Consider the following 20666-nt stretch of genomic DNA (forward strand, 5'->3'; position numbering starts at 1 on the left):
TGGCATAAGTTAAGAAACGATTGATAAAAAGAAAATGTCCAAAATTATAAATCTAGTGTACGATTTATATTTCTATTTCGTATCAGATTTGTTTCTTTATAGCACCAGTGTTACTTCTCATTTTGAAAACAGTGAGAAGCTTACTTGATTTTTCTGAACTGACCAAAAAACTATAAAATAACGTAACAAGATGACGTGTTCCTATAAATTAGACCATTAGTTTTCTTGTTTGAATTGTTTTACACTAGTCCTTTTGGCGCCCTTTATAGCTTGTTGTTCGGTGTGAGCCAAGGCTCCGTGTTGAAGGCCGTACTTTTGACCTATAATTGTTTTGTACATTGTGACTTGGATGGAGAGTTGCTTCATTGGCACTCATACCACATCTTCTTACTTATATTAACCGGCAGCAGTTTATAACATTTTCATTTCGATAGAAACAAATATGCAAATTAAGTAAATTAAATGTATTTGTACCATATTGTTACATACCTAAAGTAAATGATTGATAGAAATACATTGATTGTATTGTATCGATCGTAAAATTAATGTCCAGTGTCAAGTATTTCACATTGATGACAACTCAGATGTTCAACTGATTCAACAGAAAATTAAAGTTAGATTAGGTTCAAATGCAGTGCATTACGCTACAATTGTAACCAATATTTATATTTGTTAAACATTCAGTCGAGGAAAAGACACAGGTGATATTAATATGCATTAATTTGTTGGTTTATTCCCGATTGTCCCACTTTTTAAAATTATAGAGTTCTGATTGTCCCACTTGAAAAGTTCTGATTGTCCCACATTATTTTTATATTTTAAATGTTCTTAAATAAACAATGTAATTATTGTTTGTTTTGCAATACCAAATTAGAATAAATTATTGCATAAGCATACCAGTAGTTGATATCAATTTTATAAAAATAAAAATGAATTGTTGAATAAATCATTGGTAAAAATGCATTTTTGATTAAACAATATAACATTTGTGTAATAAACGATATCTACAATGTTAGGTTGGGCGCATTGCATTTGCGCCAATTTTTACAAAATCCAGTCTTCATTTGCGCCACAAGGTTATATTTCATTTGTGCCAAAAAATAAAAACTACATTTGCGCCATTTTACAGATTTTACTCCAGTGTATAGTGCCTTCTTTTAGGTTTTATGATCTCGTTAATTTATAACAAAACTGTGGTTTAACATTATTATGAAAAGTCTCTTATTAAGAACGTATCAGTGTATAGTGTTTTTATTATGGTTACGATGACTGATTTTGGAGGACTATGTTGTATTATGTTATCAAAAACTGTGTTTTAAAGTTATTATTTAAAAAAATCTCTTTTGAATAAAACTATTTTTTATACTATTTACCTGTATTTACCTGTATTATTGGCGCAAATGAAATGTTTTATTTTGGCGCAAATGAAATATGGTATGTGGCGCAAATGAAAGATTATTTTGGCGCAAATGAAATGTCAATTGGCGCAAAGGCAAAGCCACATGGACGCAATTTTGTCTTCTTTTCATTTTTATGAGCGCTCAGACTGAAAGGTCTAGAGACTGATAAATAAAAAAACAAACATTTACCATCACAATGTTACAGAAGCATATGCTATTGTGTTACCTAATAATTAGAATTGACATCATCAATCAAATAAAATAGAGAGCAAGGTCTCACCCTATATTCCCAGTAATGTCATCAGTGTCCTCTGAACATATATCATTTTATTAAAAAGATGAACTGATTGCTGTTAAACGGCAAGTTGAATGACTGACCGGTCTTTGCTTTTAGTCCAAAGTGCAACATGCTTTGAGGAGAAGCAACATATTCCAACTTTCCGTTCATTGGTTTGACCCGGCCTAGGGTCAATTTCTTTTTTATTGTGTAAAATTATACCAGATATCTATACAATCAACATATCTGCGCATTATTTCTATGTTTGTGATTTCTAATTCAAGGATTTTCATATAAATATTTAGAAATTTAGTTTTCCTAATTTTTGTTCATTTTCAACTGAATGCTTTCTTGAACAATTTTGTGACCAGACTTATTTTCTGGAATATGTTTTATTTCTTTGTTTTATAAATATGTTTATTATCAGATAAAACTTTTCAAGTAAAGAACAAATCCCTGAAACTTTGGAACATGTAAAATTATGTACTACAATTTATGTTATAAGAGTCTATTTAATCTTTTATGAAGTTAAAATGTATCTATTTATATTTTGTAATTGTTCTTTATTTGGACAGTATTCTTTTTTTTTAAATATCACAAAACAACAGAAAATATGTAAATACCATCTTTTCTCCATGTTTATTTCAAATTTTATAAGTTATATGATCAATTAAATGTACCTGTAATTACCTGCTACACACTTTAAAAACAAATTAAACACTATCAAAACAGTTCCCAATTGTCCCTAATTTAAACTTTCCAGTTGTCCCACAAACATTTTCCCGATTGTCCCACAAAAATTCATTACTTTTTTACCTGTAATTTCAAAAAGTGGGACAATCGGTAAGACAAGCCTGATACTTTCAAGCCTGATACGGTGCGGTACGTCTAAGCACTGCCAAGGACTCCTTAGTGCACTAAGGACTTATAATATGTCACTAAGGACTAGAAGGGGTACTGTTACATGTACATTATTTTCATATTATGGTAGAGATTGATATTTAATACATAAATTCAAAATTTTATAGAAAAAGAACCACAAATAAATGAGTAATTGAACAAAGTTTAGACACGTGCCGGTTTTTCTTTGATTTTGTCGAAAATCAGTAAAAACCAATTAACACGAGCCAACTTACATAACAACTGATTAAACAATCATAATCTTTTTATTTTAAGTAATTAACCATTGTAAAGACTAGTGCTAAATATGTATAATCAAACGTTTTGCTCTTATTTGCAAGTATTAACTATATACTCGTGCCAAAAGTAAGCAACGCAAACATAATCTTAGTTTGCCGACAGCCCGTCATATATATATGCATGCTCGTTGGACGCCAGATTGTATTATAAATATTCACAAATATTATTATTATAATATTGCAATGTTTACATAATTCAAAATCATACAATTCCTATGTATATATTATCCAAAATACAATAAAACCAACGTTGACTAAATACACCCCTCCATAGACGGTCAGGGCAAGGAACAACTAGAGATAACAAACAATATAATCGATCAAAAAGCTCTAAAAACCTGTGTAATTAGTGGATGACAAACGCGCGATCCCGTCTCCAGGGTCAGGTGCTCTGACCTACACCTTAGACATGTGTGTATTGGCAAATCAAAATGCAATCATAAAAAATATCAACGTATCTACATCAAAATTGTAAGTTGAGTGTTAACTCATTGCACGACAGCTAGAAAGTGACCTATGCTTTATTACCAGAAAGTACACCCATTGGTCACTGTAAGTGACCCTATCATATATTCATACGACCCGTACCTGTCAATACAATATTTTCCCGCTATACTTAAACGAAACGCGGGAAAATACAAATATTAAAAGGACCAATCGTTTTGCTTTTGTTTTATTTCTCTTCCGAAAAAGTTATTTGCCATAGGTGCATGGCTTTGATGGGCGTCAAATATTAAGTTAGAGTGTGGTCAGCTTGTTAAAATGTTTATGTATTAAAGACTTATCAAGACAAAAGGAATAAAAATGTCGACAATAATAAAATTTAATATTCTATGCTCAAAAGCCTTAATATAAGAATAATTCCCGAAACTTAAGTTGCAATGTTCTCAATATAATTTATCAGAATCGTAGGTGTTAATTTAGAGCGCAAGATATAATTTTGTCGGAAAAAAATATAAGTCGTTCAAATTCAAATAGCTTAGAAAATATCCTTTTTCCAAACGATAAGAAAATTTTAACATTTGTAATACTTAATACTTCATAATCAATTTCTGAAATGACTTTTCGTCCTGAATATGCATGAAACATTTGCCACTGGACGTTAAGCAACCAACAATCAATTAATCAAATTTTGCTCTAAAAATGAATTAAACAATGTAAGCCACAACTTTATCTATCACTTGGTGTATGCTGTCTGTTTGTACAGTAAACATACTGAACTCGTTTTCGTCCAGAAAGATATCAAGTATGTAAATAAATTCATAGGGTGTCTTGTGGTAGTTGAAATTATTCAGTGCCATCATGTTGTGTCCGTCGTAGTCTGTCATACATATTACATGTTGTATCCACTGTTTGCTGTTCGTCGTCTGTTGTTTATGGCAGTCAGGCCTCGTTCTCCAAGTTTTATCCCCCACTTAGGTAATGACCAATCATAAAAGGGGTGGGGGGTCTCGGAACAAACATTTTTCTTTACTTAGTTGTAAGTTGTAATAAGTTTATTGCAAATCAGCATATACGATAATGCTATAGCATCAACAACATATGTAATATAGTACGCGACATAATATAAATGAAAACAGAAAGCAAAATAATAACAAGAAAAGAAAAAAACATATTAAACAAATAGTACCTTACAATCTACTTTATCAATTGTGACCGTAGTTTCCAGTTTTCATTTAACAAACAACAAAGTTTTAATACCAAAGTTCTTGAACATGTTTGAATAAGTGATAAACATTTTGACATATTAGGCCATGAACAATAATATTTAGGCAAACGTCTTAGACGCAAATGTCTATAGGCTGGAAAAATCATTACAAAATGATATTCATTTTCAATGGTTTTCATATTGCAACATTGACATAGTCTTTCATTACGAGGCACGTTGTTATATCTACCAATTTCAATGTTAAGTTTAAGTGAACCACATCTAAGTTGTGATAAGAGTCTAACATTGACATCAAGAAGTAAATATTTTTCCAAACAAAAGTCAATTTTTAACATTTCAAAATATCCAATTTTTCACAATCCACCATACTAGAACGCCAGCTTTGTATAAACTGATCACAAAGGCGTAGTTTCAAAACATCATATGAAATTATTCAATTTGCTACTCGTCTACCAAAAAAAAAAAAAAAAACATTTATTGTTTTATTTTTGCCATCGAAGTTCTTGTCAGATAAAATTGAGAATGGAAATGGGGAATATGTCAAAGAGACAACAGCCCGATCAAACAGTCGAAAACAGCCGAAGGCCACCAATGGATCTTCAACACAGCGAGAAAATCCCGCACCAGATGTCTTTTATGATCTCTTAGGTAAATATCAAAAATGAATCCAGAGTTTTGACGTTTGTGAATTAAGGATTAGTTACTTTTTGGAAAACTCATTTCTCTGGATGGTAGTACACACTTGTATTTTATCTTTAGTCTGTCTTTTAATGATTTACAGTTCTAAAGAGCATTCTTCGTCTTTTGCAAATAGATAAAGAAAAGAATAAAAATTGTTTTCGATTGCATTCAGGCAGAGAGAAACATATTTTTTTTGTTTTATCTCAAATAATTGCAGAAGAATTTTAGTACGGATATAAAACTCTTCTTAATCTTATTCAATTTGCAAATATAATTTGGTCGTGTTTTTTCTGCACATGGTAGATGAAACTTGTATGATCGAACTTTTTTCAGAGGTCTGTCAAATCTTGAAATGATGACTTCCCGGGAATCACAAGTCGCTATATAGAATTCTTGTAAAATTCAGAAACTTGCAATACGGTCATATTTTATATTTTTCTATTTAAAAAGAAAGTGTAAAAATAAGAAGGCATAAACGGGAAAAGGGAGAGAGATGTTACATGACACGTTCTTTACAATTTAAGGTTGAACGAATAGTAACTATCTAACTTTTTTTTTCAAATATCGCATACACAATCAAATATCTAACTTATCCATGCTTGCAGTAATTTTTTTATTTACACTTTTCTGAAAGCATTTGATTAGACATCAGTTTAATATAGGCGTGGCAATCTATCTCATTTATCCAATCAGCTGTCTTATAAAACAAACCTCTGTGTGCGATGATGCTTGAACACTGTTCTCATAATTTTTTTTATAATGAATTGATCATCAAAAGGATGTTGTTGCTAATGTGGCCCAGCAACTCTAGTGGGCCAGGGACTTTCTATACTAACGTTTAAAGTTCCTGTGTGGGCTTGTCAGATAAAGAATAGACAACGCATATATATATATATATATATATATATATATACCATTAAACGAGAAGACCTCATTTTGTGTGTCGCTTCTCTTCTTTCCGCAATCAATTAATCATCATGCTTCTATGTCCTTAAGGTACCATGCATAGTCGCATTTGTCATCCATTCTTATGACTATTCAGTTTGGGTTATTTTGGGAGAAAAACGAAAAAAAAAGGCATCCGGATATTGTTTCCGTCATCAGACCGACTTTTGAGTCATAGACAAGACTTCCGACAGGACAATTTTTTTCGCGTTTTTCTGCATGTATACTATGATTATACTCCTATATCTATACTATTAAACGAGAAGACCTCATTTTGTGTGTCGCTTCTCTTCTTTCCGCAATAAATTAATCATCATGCTTTTATGTCCTAAAGGTACCATGCATAGTCGCATTTGTCATCCATTCTTATGATTATTCAGTTTGGGTTATTTTGGGAGAAAAACGAAAAAAAAAAGGCGTCCGGATATTGTTTCCGTCTCCAAGTAAGTATGACTTTTGATACCTTTTCTGAAATTCTCTAGGCATAAAATCTTACAACAATTCATCCTACAACAGTTTACATACTTTCAACCAAGCTTTAAATGCCCGCGATTTCGCGGGTGTATTCTAGTATATATTAAGAATAAAAAAGTGATGAAAAAGAAAAATTACTATACATTTGATGGAAATTTAGACTTATTCACTAGCTGTGATATACAGATGAAGAAATAACGCCGATTGAAGCGAGGATAAAACAAATTTGATGATTTTAATCATACTAAAATGATATATTTTCCAACCAAAGGGGAAGCGTACGCTCTGTTGACCCCTGGATCCGCCATTGACCTTACAATTACGACATAGTTAATCATTTTAAGTTAACAACTTTGTAAAAAAAAATAGAAAGCGTGTTTTGTATTCCTTAAACTGGGAACATTTTATGATATTTTGTGGACAATGTAAATCTTAAATCAGTGTTTCAAAGTGAAACAAGATAACAAAAAATAATTGTAATTTCTGCCAAAAAAACGTATTTTAGAATCACCAAATAATTGAAATCGGATTTGGATTAGTTTTGTGGACAATATAAAAATTGTGTATAATTAATCAGAAACAATTAAAGATCTGCCATTAAAACGCAATTCTCCAAATAATGTAACAATTTAGGAAAAAGCCTGAATATAAAAATAGAATAATAATTTAAAAGGATCCAATCTTTTACTACTTAAAGGCATAATTTCCCCTTTCTTTAACCTACAAAAGAACTTTACCAGGAACACAGGCACTTGTCTCGAAAAAAAAATTCCCTATGTACCTTAATATAACTGTGTCAAAACAGAAGTAGGGTCACCCGAACCATGCAGATTAATAAACTCTTATTTAGAAAACTTTTATTATTAATATTAGATTGTATGAAATTTTCGAAGTGTATCATTATTATCATATTTTTTTTAAGGATGCAAACATATTTACCTGTTAAATGATTTTTTTACAGAATGTTTTACATTTTAAAATTCGTTCTTCTCTATTGCCCTCAAGCTAAATGTCATCGTAATATGTATAATGAAGACAATAAACAATTTGTTATGTATATACCATCCGCTGTTCCTTCTTACCTAGGCACAAATTTAAATGGTAGTCGTAGAATATGCACTGTATCTGTACACTGGCGTGTTTTAAACAGATATTTTTATCTTAAAATAAGAACACATTTGTTTGTTTAAGGTTTATTCGTGATGTTTGAATGAATGAATGAATGAATGAATTCTTTATTTGCAAAGCAGTAGTTACATGCTTTAGCAACACAAACATATTTACATTGCGACACATAATAAACAGCAGAGAACAATATTCTAATATAGTACAACCAATATAATACTTCCATGGTACAACAGACAAATAATCAACTAGTTAGATATGATCTAATCTGCCAAGCAGATTTCAAATAATTAGAAAATTTTCCAACTAATGATCTAGATTTTGTTTGATACAAATACCTAAGTTTTGTTATATTTTGCCACGAACAGTAATATTGTGGTAAAAACTGCATCCGTACAAATCTATACACAAGACACACTAGAGTAAAATGGTACTCATCATCAACACTTTTCATATTACAGCAAGTACATAATCTGTTTTCTCTTGGTATATTTGTATATCGCCCAACCTCAACATTTAACTTCATAGTAACACTACGTATATAAAGATGAAATTTACGGCCATAGTTTGCTTCAAGTGCGAATGACAAAATGTGGTTTCGTCTTTACTTAAATTTTCGGACTACACGTATATGTGAAGTAACAGCCATTTTAAGCCCACGTCGCGATGATGGATTGCTGCTTAACGTCCAGTGGAAAATTAAATGCATATTCCGGACAAGAACACGTTTAAATGATATAAATAAACCCTGCTGTGTACTAGACCAACGCGCTTGTTCGCAAGGTAGCAGTCTTGAGGAGGACATGTAATCTTACCCGGACACATTATATTCCATTCACCAAATATAGAACACCGATTACTTATAGCATTGGATTAATAGACCAAAGCATGAAACGTAACATTTACCAATGAACCATGAAATTCAGTCTTAACCCTGTCTGACGGACACGTTAACCTTGCACGAATCCCATATGCCAAACATAGTTATCCTATTTTTCATAATAAGTGAGTATTTCACATGATAAAAGAAGTTTCAAGCAGTCGCTGAACCATGAAAAATGAGATCATAGACAATGGACATATGACAGACGGATCAAGGATTTTGAAAGGGGAGACGGGGGTATTAGCAGTCAATGGTTGGAGTGTGACTTATAAAAAGTCTATGCATTTCTCATATGTGAAGCTCCATAAAGATGGGACGGGTCACCTACCCCTCCTTAATCCGCCTCTTCTTAGTAACATAATGCTTCTGAATATACATAAAGCATCTACCCTCTGAAATATAAAGCTTCAAATAACTAGTTTACGCCACCGGCGCCGGATAGTTATACCCATGTCTCGTATTCATTTGCTTTTGTAGCAGGCGACACAAAAACTGATTAAAAGAAGAAAACCATTGGCTTCTCAATTCTTTTTTTTTTATAAAATTAAATAAGAAAACCATTGGCTTCTCAATTCGTTTTCTTTAATAAAATTGAATCAGTTAGGGCTATGGTCCAATAATTCGTTGATGGTCATGTTCCCCCATTCTTTATTTCATTGTTTAGGGCAAAAGCAAATTTTATTTTGCATGTTGTGCCAATATTTTATAAAGTCTCTTTAGCAAAAGAAAGAAAATAGCCAGAAATTAAAAAAAAAATGATCTCAAAAAGGCGATTCGGATTTTTTTTAATGACCGTACAAAAAGGTAAACTTCTTGATATCCTTGGTGAATATAGTGTTACTATATCAACTTCATCATAGACTGAAGTGAACGTTGATGATAAACACAAAGGCTATAAACATGTCTATTAACACGATAATATAAAGATTTATAGAGTATACTACTATGATGAGACATTAACCCAACAACTAAAAAAAATTAAACGTCATCTACGAGGATCTGGATGGGGTTTACAGAATAGAGAACAATGTGTCAATATTACAGAAAAATAGGGAAAATAAACAATAGAGAAAAATGGGTCAAAATATAGAGAATAGAGATAAATGACCAGAAAATTTAAAGAAAACAGAAATGAAGAATGCCGCATCAATAACCTCATATACATGTAGTTTTCAACAACAAAAAGCGTATGTCTCCACAACATGTATAAAAGAAGACAGTCTTAGAAAATTTAACTATCTTTTGTAGTGTCATAAAATATAAGTAGACGTGGTTTTCACATGTGATTTCCAATGAGACAACTTTCCACCAGAGACCAAAATGACGTAGACATGACAGAAGTTATCAACCATAGGTCAACGTACGGACCAGATTTCAACAATGGGCAAAACTCATACCGCACACCGAAGCTCTCGGCTAATAATTGATAAAATACGCAAAAAATGCAAGCCGTGATACTAGTATTCGTTTTATATATTTATATATATATATACTAGAAAAAACCCACGCGAGCGCGTCTTGAAGACTACTTGAAATGTTTCCGAGAAAGGAGGAATTTTTTGAGAGAAGAAGAAAACAATGTAATGTTGAAACACATTTCTTCGAGTTTGTTATATTTCTTTTTTTTTAGTGGTGCGAGTTTGATAAATTGATGCAAGTTGTAATAATGAGTGAGAGTGTTTGAGTGATGCGAGTTGGCCGTGGGCCGAGTTGTCATAAATTCAAGACAAATTAAATACAAAACCATTTCCGCTTGGCTCGGAGACAAACCGGCTAAAAAATTTTGGTCTACAAACTTAACAGTAGCCAATTTTACCATACGTCTTGAAACACTGGTGGAAAGTTGTCTCATTGGAAATCACATCAGTATTGTTAAAATAAGTGACACTGAAGAAGGCTATTTGTTAAGCCGAAATATTTGTCAACACGATTTAATAACAACATCTTCGTATAATACCATCTTATATAAGTATCGTTGTGCAAATCTCTAGACTTATATATATATATTTGAACGTTGTTTTCAATTTAGACTTTTTATATATATATACAAGTCAAAATTGAAAACAACGTTCAAACCTATGATTGCGTTGGATAAAAACCCTAATTTTTATACGTGTGCATGCAAAACAAATTTCTTGGTGGAGTGGTCTAAATACAGCACAAACAACATTTTCCAAAAGACCAAAAAGTGAAAAAGTATATTTTAACAAAACGCATTTGACTAGCAGGTCGAACAACGGATGTTCTTAAACCCTGCCTATATATATATATACGAGGGAACAACAAAAAATTTGCGAAAGCAAATTTACAGATCTAACATTGTTGGGCTGATGTTTAGACGAGTTGTATATATATATATATATATATATATATACAAGTCTAAATTGAAAACAACGTTCAAACCTATGATTGCCTTGGATAAAAACCGCAATCTTTATACGTGTGCATGCAAAACAAATTTCTTGGTAGAGGGGTCTAAATACAGTACAAACAACATTTTCCAAAAGACCAAATGAGTGAAAAAGTATATTTTAACAAAACGCATTTGACTAGCAGGTCGAACAACTGATGTTCTTAAACCCTGCTGACTGCCATTTGCAATTGCCAAATAAACGGATCACAAGATGTAACAAAATAGATCTTATTATTAATTTATTACCAAAACAGAAAAAAATAAACTTGCGGAAAAGATGGAATACCGCAAACAAGAGGTGCAAAAATTCGTACACCATATCCGGATTTCGACAATTAATGTCTCTTCGGTGATGATAGGAATCGAAACGGTATTTGGAAGGCCATATAATTGACCTCAATTTAGGATAGAATCTTAAATTTTGAACGGGTCAAAATAGGATGAAGGGATCATATAAACCCAAAGGCAAATATAATTCAGGCCCAAACGAAAAAATATAAACAAGTCTAAATTGAAAACAACGTTCAAACCTATAATTGCGTTGGATAAAAACCGCAATTTTTATACTTGTGCATGCAAAACAAATTTCTTGGTAGAGGGGTCTAAATACAGCACAAACAACATTTTCCAAAAGACCAAATGAGTGAAAAAGTATATTTTAACAAAACGCATTTGACTAGCAGGTCGAACAACTGATGTTCTTAAACCCTGCTGACTGCCATTTGCGATTGCCAAATAAACGGATCACAAGATGTAACAAAATAGATCTTATTATTGATTTATTACCAAACAGAAAAAAAAAAATAAACTTTCGGAAAAGATGGAATACCGCAAACAAGAGGTGCAAAAATTTGTACACCATATCCGGATTTCGACAATTAATGTCTCTTCAGTGAAGTTAGGAATCGAAACGGTATTTGGAAGGCCATATAATTTACCTCAATTTAGGATAGAATCTTAAATTTTAAACGGGTCAAAATAGGATGAACGGATCATATAAACCCGAAGGCAAATATAATACAAGCCCAAACGAAAAAATATAAACAAGTCTAAATTGAAAACAACGTTCAAACCTATGATTGCGTTGGATAAAAACCGCAATTTTTATACGTGTGCATGCAAAACAAATTTCTTGGTAGAGGGGTCTGAATACAGCACAAACAACATTTTCCAAAAGACCAAATTAGTGAAAAAGTATATTTTAACAAAACGCATTTGACTAGCAGGTCGAACAACTAATGTTCTTAAACCCTGCTGACTGCCATTTGCGATTGCCAAATAAACGGATTACAAGATGTAACAAAATAGATCTTATTATTGATTTATTACCAAACAGAAAAAAATAAACTTGCGGAAAAGATGGAATACCGCAAACATGAGGTGCAAAAATTTGTACACCATATCCAGATTTCGACAATTAATGTCTCTTCAGTGATGTTAGGAATCGAAACTGTATTTGGAAGACCATATAATTGACCTCAATTTAGGATAGAATCTTAAATTTTGAACGGGTCAAAATAGGATGAACGGATCATATAAACCCGAAGGCAAATATAATACCAGCCCAAACGAAAAAATATGAACAAGTCTAAATTGAAAACAACGTTCAAACCTATGATTGTGTTGGATAAAAACCGCAATTTTTATACGTGTGCATGCAAAACGAATTTCTTGGTAGAGGGGTCTAAATACAGCACAAACAACATTTTCCAAAAGACCAAATGAGTGAAAAAGTATATTTTAACAAAACGCATTTGACTAGCAGGTCGAACAACTGATGTTCTTAAACCCTGCTGACTGCCATTTGCAATTGCCAAATAAACGGATCACAAGATGTAAAAAAATAGATCTTATTATTAATTTATTACCAAAACAGAAAAAAATAAACTTGCGGAAAAGATGGAATACCGCAAACAAGAGGTGCAAAAATTCGTACACCATATCCGGATTTCGACAATTAATGTCTCTTCGGTGATGGTAGGAATCGAAACGGTATTTGGAAGGCCATATAATTGACCTCAATTTAGGATAGAATCTTAAATTTTGAACGGGTCAAAATAGGATGAACGGATCATATAAACCCAAAGGCAAATATAATTCAGGCCCAAACGAAAAAATATAAACAAGTCTAAATTGAAAACAACGTTCAAACCTATAATTGCGTTGGATAAAAACCGCAATTTTTATACTTGTGCATGCAAAACAAATTTCTTGGTAGAGGGGTCTAAATACAGCACAAACAACATTTTCCAAAAGACCAAATGAGTGAAAAAGTATATTTTAACAAAACGCATTTGACTAGCAGGTCGAACAACTGATGTTCTTAAACCCTGCTGACTGCCATTTGCGATTGCCAAATAAACGGATCACAAGATGTAACAAAATAGATCTTATTATTAATTTTTTACCAAACAGAAAAAAAATAAACTTGCGGAAAAGATGGAGTACCGCAAACAAGAGGTGCAAAAATTTGTACACCATATCCGGATTTCGACAATAAATGTCTCTTCAGTGATGTTAGGAATCGAAACGGTATTTGGAAGGCCATATAATTTACCTCAATTTAGGATAGAATCTTAAATTTTGAACGGGTCAAAATAGGATGAACGGATCATATAAACCCGAAGGCAAATATAATTCAGGCCCAAACGAAAAAATATAAACAAGTCTAAATTGAAAACAACGTTCAAACCTATGATTGTGTTGGATAAAAACTGCAATTTTTATACGTGTGCATGCAAAACAAATTTCTTGGTAGAGTGGTCTAAATACAGCACAAACAACATTTTCCAAAAGACCAAATGAGTGAAAGTATATTTTAACAAAACGCATACTTATATATATATATAATACTTGTCGCTTGAAAGTTGCCATCCTCCACACTGCACGAAGAGCATTCCATACAGCCAAGCTCTCAGAATAAGGCGAATCTGCTCCTCTGAAGACACTGCAAAACAACGTCTGGGGCAGCTCAAAGGACATTTGAAAAGAAGGGGATATAAACACAAAAACATCAAAAATAGTTTTCGAAAAGCGGAATCCATCCCCAGAAGCAGTCTGCTAACTTACAAAGAAAAACAGAAAAGTAAAAGAATCCCATGTGTGCTCACCTACCATCCATGCCTGAGAAATAGTTTCAAGACCATTCGTGATCATTGGACAGCAATCGAGAAACATTCTAAGTTATCCAAAATCTTTCCTGAGCCTCCCATGATTGCCTTCAAACAACCTAACAGCCTGAGAAATATACTTGTCCGTGCTGACCTTTCCAAACCTAACCATACTGTAGGTAATTGCCAGCCTTGTGGGGATAAGCGCTGCAAATGTTGCAACCAATTGCATCATTCATCAACATTTCACAGTAAGACCACAGAAAAGACATACAAGATCTTCTGCAATGTCAACTGCGAAAGCTCAAACGTGATATACGTTCTTGAGTGTCCTATATGTGGTCTCCAATATGTTGGTGAATCCATGCAGCCATTTCACAAACGCTTTAATGGCCACAGGAGTGACCTCACAAAAAAACCGTATATTCCTGTCAGCCAACACTTCAGGTTACCAGATCACAATCTGAAAGATTTTGATCACATGAAGATCCTTGTGATCGAACAGGATTGTACATGGCAAAATAGGCAAAGAGAGAATCGGGAGAAGTTTTGGATAAAAACACTGGGTGTCCTCCTTCCAGATGGAATCAATAGAAAGAAATAATTAAATTTACAGTCTAATGTTTATATTATGATATTCAGGATTTTGGATTAAAATCAATCGACCAAAACTTACCGGTATTATTACTGATCTATGTTTACACCTTATACATTATATATCAGTATTGTTAAAACTTTTAACACTGAGGAAGGCCATTTGTTGAGCCGAAATATTTGCAATTATTGTATAATCTATATCATCTGTTCAGTTTTTCCATCTTTGTGCGATGATATTCAACACTTTTTAGTGTTTTGTTTTCCATCTATTTATCGGTATTGTTACACAATCTTTTAGACTCATATAATTTTCCCTGTTTGTGTAGTATTGTCAATTTTGATGATCCAATACCCATTAAGTTTACTAGTTGGTAGATTCTTATAGACTCTATATTATTTTTGGGCTACCTGCATTGTGTTTATAACGATCCAAGCAGACTTATATTCCAACTGTGTACAAAATGAATTATGATCAATATTTCAAACAACTAAGGATCACTAAACAACAACGAATTAGTACTAGACACCATCTTTCTAATTACTGTCATTATATTGAAAATAATGTTATTCCCAGTGGCTTATGTATTAAAGCACTGCCTCAAACTACCGGCAACCTGTCTGATACATTTCTACGTAGGTGGAATCAGACCTTATTTCACTGTTCCCTCCGTCTACTCATACTCCTAATAGGACACTGTATTGAACATCTTAAAAACTTAACACTTCAATTTGACTCCTTGTCTCACGCTTGCAAAAATGATCTAACAGCAAGCGAATTCGAGAACATCCAAGAGCGCTTGAGAGATTTAACCAACACTAAGACCGCCACTCTCCGCTCCAGACAAAGATGCAAATTTCAACGGGATGGTACTTCTTTTCCGTCCATTAGTACAAAAGAAAAAAAAAATAATAAAACCAAAAACAGACATTTCAGACGTAGACCTCAAGTCCTCAGCAACAAGATCAATACCGTTGTCAATCTCTCCAGCAAACAACTTACTGAGGACGAAACTTCATTACTATCCAGAGGCCTAAACTTTTGTCCAGTCCCAGGTCCAGTGAATGATACTAAATTGTCTGATGAACTGGATAATTTTACCAGGAGCCTCCGCATCAAGGAACATTTTGCATCGAAAGAGGACGATAGCACCACCTCAGATAGTGACTCTGACGACTCCAACGAATATAGATGTCTTATAAATATTGAATTTTGAAGAGTCGAAATAGGATGAACGGATCATATAAACCTGAAGGCAAATATAATACAAGCCCAAACGAAATATATAATATATATATATATATAAAACGTTCGGTTTGAATTGTTTAATTGTATACATTTTTGTTCTTCCCTGGCCGGGATTCGAACTCATGCTACTGAGATATCGTGGCACCAAATCGCCTTGCACTATGCCCGACGCGCTAGACCACTTGACCACCTAGGCTCTATATTAATAAAGCTTTCGGTGGCCGGAAGTTACCTTTCCTCGTCAGTTTTTATCTAGCGTCGTCACACAGTACATGATATATAAGGCATGAAGATGGAATTGTTACAGATCAGCTGAATTATCTATTGTAAAGGATCCTACAAATTAATGTAAGATGCAGTCACAGAAATAATTATATTATAAGTACGTCTAAACCAGTGACGACTCTACAACAGATTTTATCCATCGGATCACCAGCAGTGATGGTGATACAAGGCTGAAAATACATTCTATATATATAATTCGTCTAAACAACAACCCTACAATGTTAGATCTGTAAATTTGCGGAAGCAAATTTTTTGTTCTTCCCTGGCTGGGATTCGAACTTATGCTACTGAAATATCGTGGCACCAAATCGCCTTGCACTATGCCCGACGCGCTAGACCACTCGACCAACTAGGCTCTATATTAATAAAGCTTTCGGTATATATATTTACCACGTCAAAAGTTCTCTCTTTCATTTCATGCCATAGTAGAGTGACAATAACTTACTTTTCATTTGACCTTTAAAGAGGCAGGATTAGTTGATGCAGATTTTGAAACTTATGATAAACCATATAGCAAAATAAAATATTCCTTAAAGACGAATTCAAACAGAAATCACAGCTTATTAGTGTGGGTGTACCGGAAACGAAGGTAACAACCTGTCTAGGAATGTATTTGAAATACAAAATTATGTATTAGAAACACCTTGAGGGCGTTAGCCCGAACGAGTGCATTGAATATACACCAAGATAATATTGTCAATGCAGAGTGATAGAATTCAATAATCTAGGACAGGGACTTTCTATACTAACGGGGTCCCTGTTAAGAAGTAGGTCTTTCAGCGATTTGGCCATATGCTATTGAAATGCATGATAAATGCATGGTATCCAATTTCATTTATCGACATCTTGGTGTAAATAAAGATACAATTTTGCTAGATAAATAGAATACAAAAACACATTTCTTAACATAATTCAATCTAAAATAATTGAAAATTGTCATATGGGTTTTTCTTTAACATAATACACCAGAGCAGAATAATGTATGTATGCATTACATGCTTGAACTCTTTGGATTAACGTATCAAATAGAAGGAAGCGCAGAGAGTCACAATAAAGAATTAAAGGACAAAACGTCAAAATATGATTTTTGGGATAATTTTTTTTTTTGGCAAATATTTTAAAAAAAATCTAAAACTTTTACATATTGAATACATTTTAGGTAAACACCGATAGTTACAAAGTTACAAAAATACATCCTTTTTGTGGTTCAATATGTTTTACCTCACTTCAACAATGCGAAGGAACATTTGTCTCAACTGTGAAATTAATTGATTTAAAACGACTATAAACATATTTATTTCTGTCCTGTCAATTTTATTACTTTCAAATCTTAGCATGGAATATGGTCTGTATATAAAAAAAAAGTATACCGCTGTAATTAAAGTACTAGACTATGTATACATGGAAATATATGCAACTTCCTACAGAATTTTGCTTTTTTTGTAAAACATGTCATTATCGTATTTTTGTTTTAAATACTACTCAATTTGCGGTTTTGCAATATGTTTGTGTAGTTAGAACAATGTCGTCAGTAGTGTTTAGAAAGAAGCTATTATAAAATGTGTTAGAACCTTAAACTACACATACCGAGCTGTGATACCATGACAGGTGTACACATGACGTAATTGTGAAATAGCCATGTAATTGCCAAGTTTCTTTAATATTTTAAGAATCATTGATGTTATTACCTGTTAATTATTGGCACGTGCCATCGAACTCAATCTTTAAAGACAGAAAATATCAAATAACGCCTAAAATTAATATTAGAGGAAGAAGAAGATACAGAAGAATTATTTTTATAGTGAAACCTGAATAAACAAAAAATACATGTTTTATAATACAAAATAATCAGCCTGTCAAATAGGCCTATCATGGATGCACTTTCTATTATATAATAGTCTATTCTGAATCATAAAAATGATTTTTGAAATCAAAATTTAAGTTTGTTACTAAAATGAAAGAAAGGGTTAACGCATTTACAAACAGATGTTATAAGATATATACTCGGGGCTGAACTTAAAACTAGGTTATATTGTTTTAAAGAAAAGTTTTATGAGGATCTGGAGGGGGTCCTTCATTTCTGTATTCTGTAATTTTTTTTAGGCCATTTTTCTCTATTCTTTATACTTTTTGTCCGTTATTCTCAATTCTTTATATTCAATCACCTTTTTATTCTCTATTCTTTATTTATTTTGGCCGTTTTTCTCTATTCTTTATATTTTTTGCCAATCATTCTCTATACTGTAAACCCACATCAACATCCTCCTCTATCCGATGGTATTTTAACACTGTCCCGTCACGGTCTAAGTGCAGTTTCAGAAGGTTTGTGCACTCAGAGGTATGTCTCTTGTGCCTGATTAAACCGTGGTGTTCAGACGCACCACTCTACGAAGTATAAGCTAAAAAAATGACGCTTGCCCAAGTTTTTAAAAGAATAACTCGCACGGGGAATGATTATTAAATGCCACCAAGTAATTATTAAGTTTAAGAGGAAAGTATCGAAAGGTAACGAAATTAACGAAATGAACTATCTGACATAAAACATACTTGTATTTGTTGATCGTTCCGGATAAAGTTAAATCCAGAAACGTGCATCGGACGCATGACAATTATAAAGTGTTGTTATAACTTGTTTTGTTGTTACGTTTAAAATTTGCAAATACTTCTTTTCAAAGAATAAGTAGATAAATACATTAATAAACATAAATTAGAAAAATAAAACTAGAAACAGTTATAGACGAATAATGTATTTCCTCAACAAATCAAATAAAAAAAAAAAGTTTAGATATATTAGTTCCCTAATCTCTAAAAAAAAAATCAACAGAACTAAAAAAAAATTAACCAATGATTTTATGTTTAATTATTCAAAAGTTACGTTTTTCATTCTAGCATTTATATTATACATTTTTGTAATAAAAATGTACCATCAACATGAAGGGGCGTAACACCTAGTATCATATTGACACACTGAACGGATCTTACCCCGATCTGAAAATTTTGAACGTTACTTTTTATGTTTGGTCTGAATTCGTCCAAAACCGTCTTAACAGATCTTAATCGAACGCTAGAGCCTTTCGTCTTGTTTATCTTGACATGACTGAACGCACTTAACAGTATATATCGTAACAACGTCTGAAAGTCTGAAAAAGTCTTAACGTTTTTCCCTAGCGGTGAATTCAGTCGATTAAGACTTGATCAGACCAAAATGACAGTTTCAGACTGAAATCTCCTAAGCCAAAACAAAAGGTGACCATTCAAGATGATGTTTATTCTGTCCCGGATAAGAAAAGAGTGAAGCATGTTACAGCACCCGGTGAACATGGGTGTGAATATGCTGTTGTCAGAAAACCAAACAAATCGAACTTTGATAAAAGTGAAGATCAACCCTCAACGAGTAATGTGCTTGCAGTTGTTGAAAAAAAGAAACGCATGTCTGACGGAAAGGGGACAAATCAGAAAAGAGATAGTTTAAAAGCTGAAAACGACGAAGAAACTGGACAATCATAAATAAGTCCTGGTGATCTGTTAAAACTTGTGCATGTAAACAGTTTATTGCTTGCATTGTTATCCGTGTTGACAATTTAAATCATTTATACACTAAATCTGGTGTATTAAGTACTCGTTTCAACAAGTTACTCCATATTTCGCGAGCACCATTTTATATATCCTAGTATTAAAGGTTATGAAAGAGTTCACAGACTAGCAAACACATACAATTACTAATTGAAAGTTTACTTATTCTAGCGGAAAAATATATGATAAATTCTTGTTTATGTCATTTTTGTTGTACTTCATTTTTTATAAAATTTTTAATTAACTTCTTAATATTAGGAAACATATCAAATATATTGAATTCAGTTAAGACCTTGAATATAAATATACATAATAAAAAATGAAAACATCATAATAGGAAGACCGTCTCAGTGGTCTCGTGTTATCGTAGCTCGTATCGAATGAGAGAGATCGTAGGTTCGATCTTTTTCCGGGTAAAACTAAAGAATTGAAAATCGGTACATGCTGCTTCTCCACTAAGCATGCAGCTTTTAGGAGTATGAGTAAAGACCTGTCAACACGGAATCAGAAAATGAGTCCGATTAGTGTGACATGTCTACCGACGGAATGTTTCTTGTTGAACTAGCACGTTTAAAATCCGGTTCAGCATGTTTGGTAGATACCTTTCTTATTCATATCATATTGATAGGTACTTGTCCTGATATGCACAGGATATTATCCAATGGACGTTAAACAGAATTCCATCATCATTTTCTTCATCTTTTGATCATATTAAAGGGTCTTTTGAGAAAAAAAAAATATGAATAAATCATTTTTTAAAAGTTGTTACCAATTTCCACTTTACGTATT

At 32.7% G+C, this 20666-nt stretch overlaps 1 protein-coding gene across 4 annotated transcripts in view; it reads left to right on the plus strand.

Annotated features, from left to right (window-relative positions):
* The window catches only part of LOC127725435 (hepatitis A virus cellular receptor 1-like), a 301965-nt gene that overhangs the window by 78828 nt on the left and 202471 nt on the right, over positions 1 to 20666 (plus strand). Inside the window, exon 7 of one of the 4 annotated variants that reach the window (XM_052232391.1) lies at positions 19551 to 19925. The exons of the other annotated variants lie outside the window; for them this stretch is intronic. Coding sequence (XP_052088351.1) covers positions 19551 to 19811 — 261 coding nt within the window. The 3' untranslated portion in view covers positions 19812 to 19925. Of the gene's footprint in view, positions 1 to 19550; positions 19926 to 20666 lie in introns of those variants that run through there. 4 annotated transcript variants of the gene reach the window in all.

This window comes from Mytilus californianus, unplaced genomic scaffold (genome assembly GCF_021869535.1).
Source record: "Mytilus californianus isolate M0D057914Y unplaced genomic scaffold, xbMytCali1.0.p SCAF_15, whole genome shotgun sequence".
Classification (NCBI taxonomy): Eukaryota; Metazoa; Mollusca; class Bivalvia; order Mytilida; family Mytilidae; genus Mytilus; species Mytilus californianus.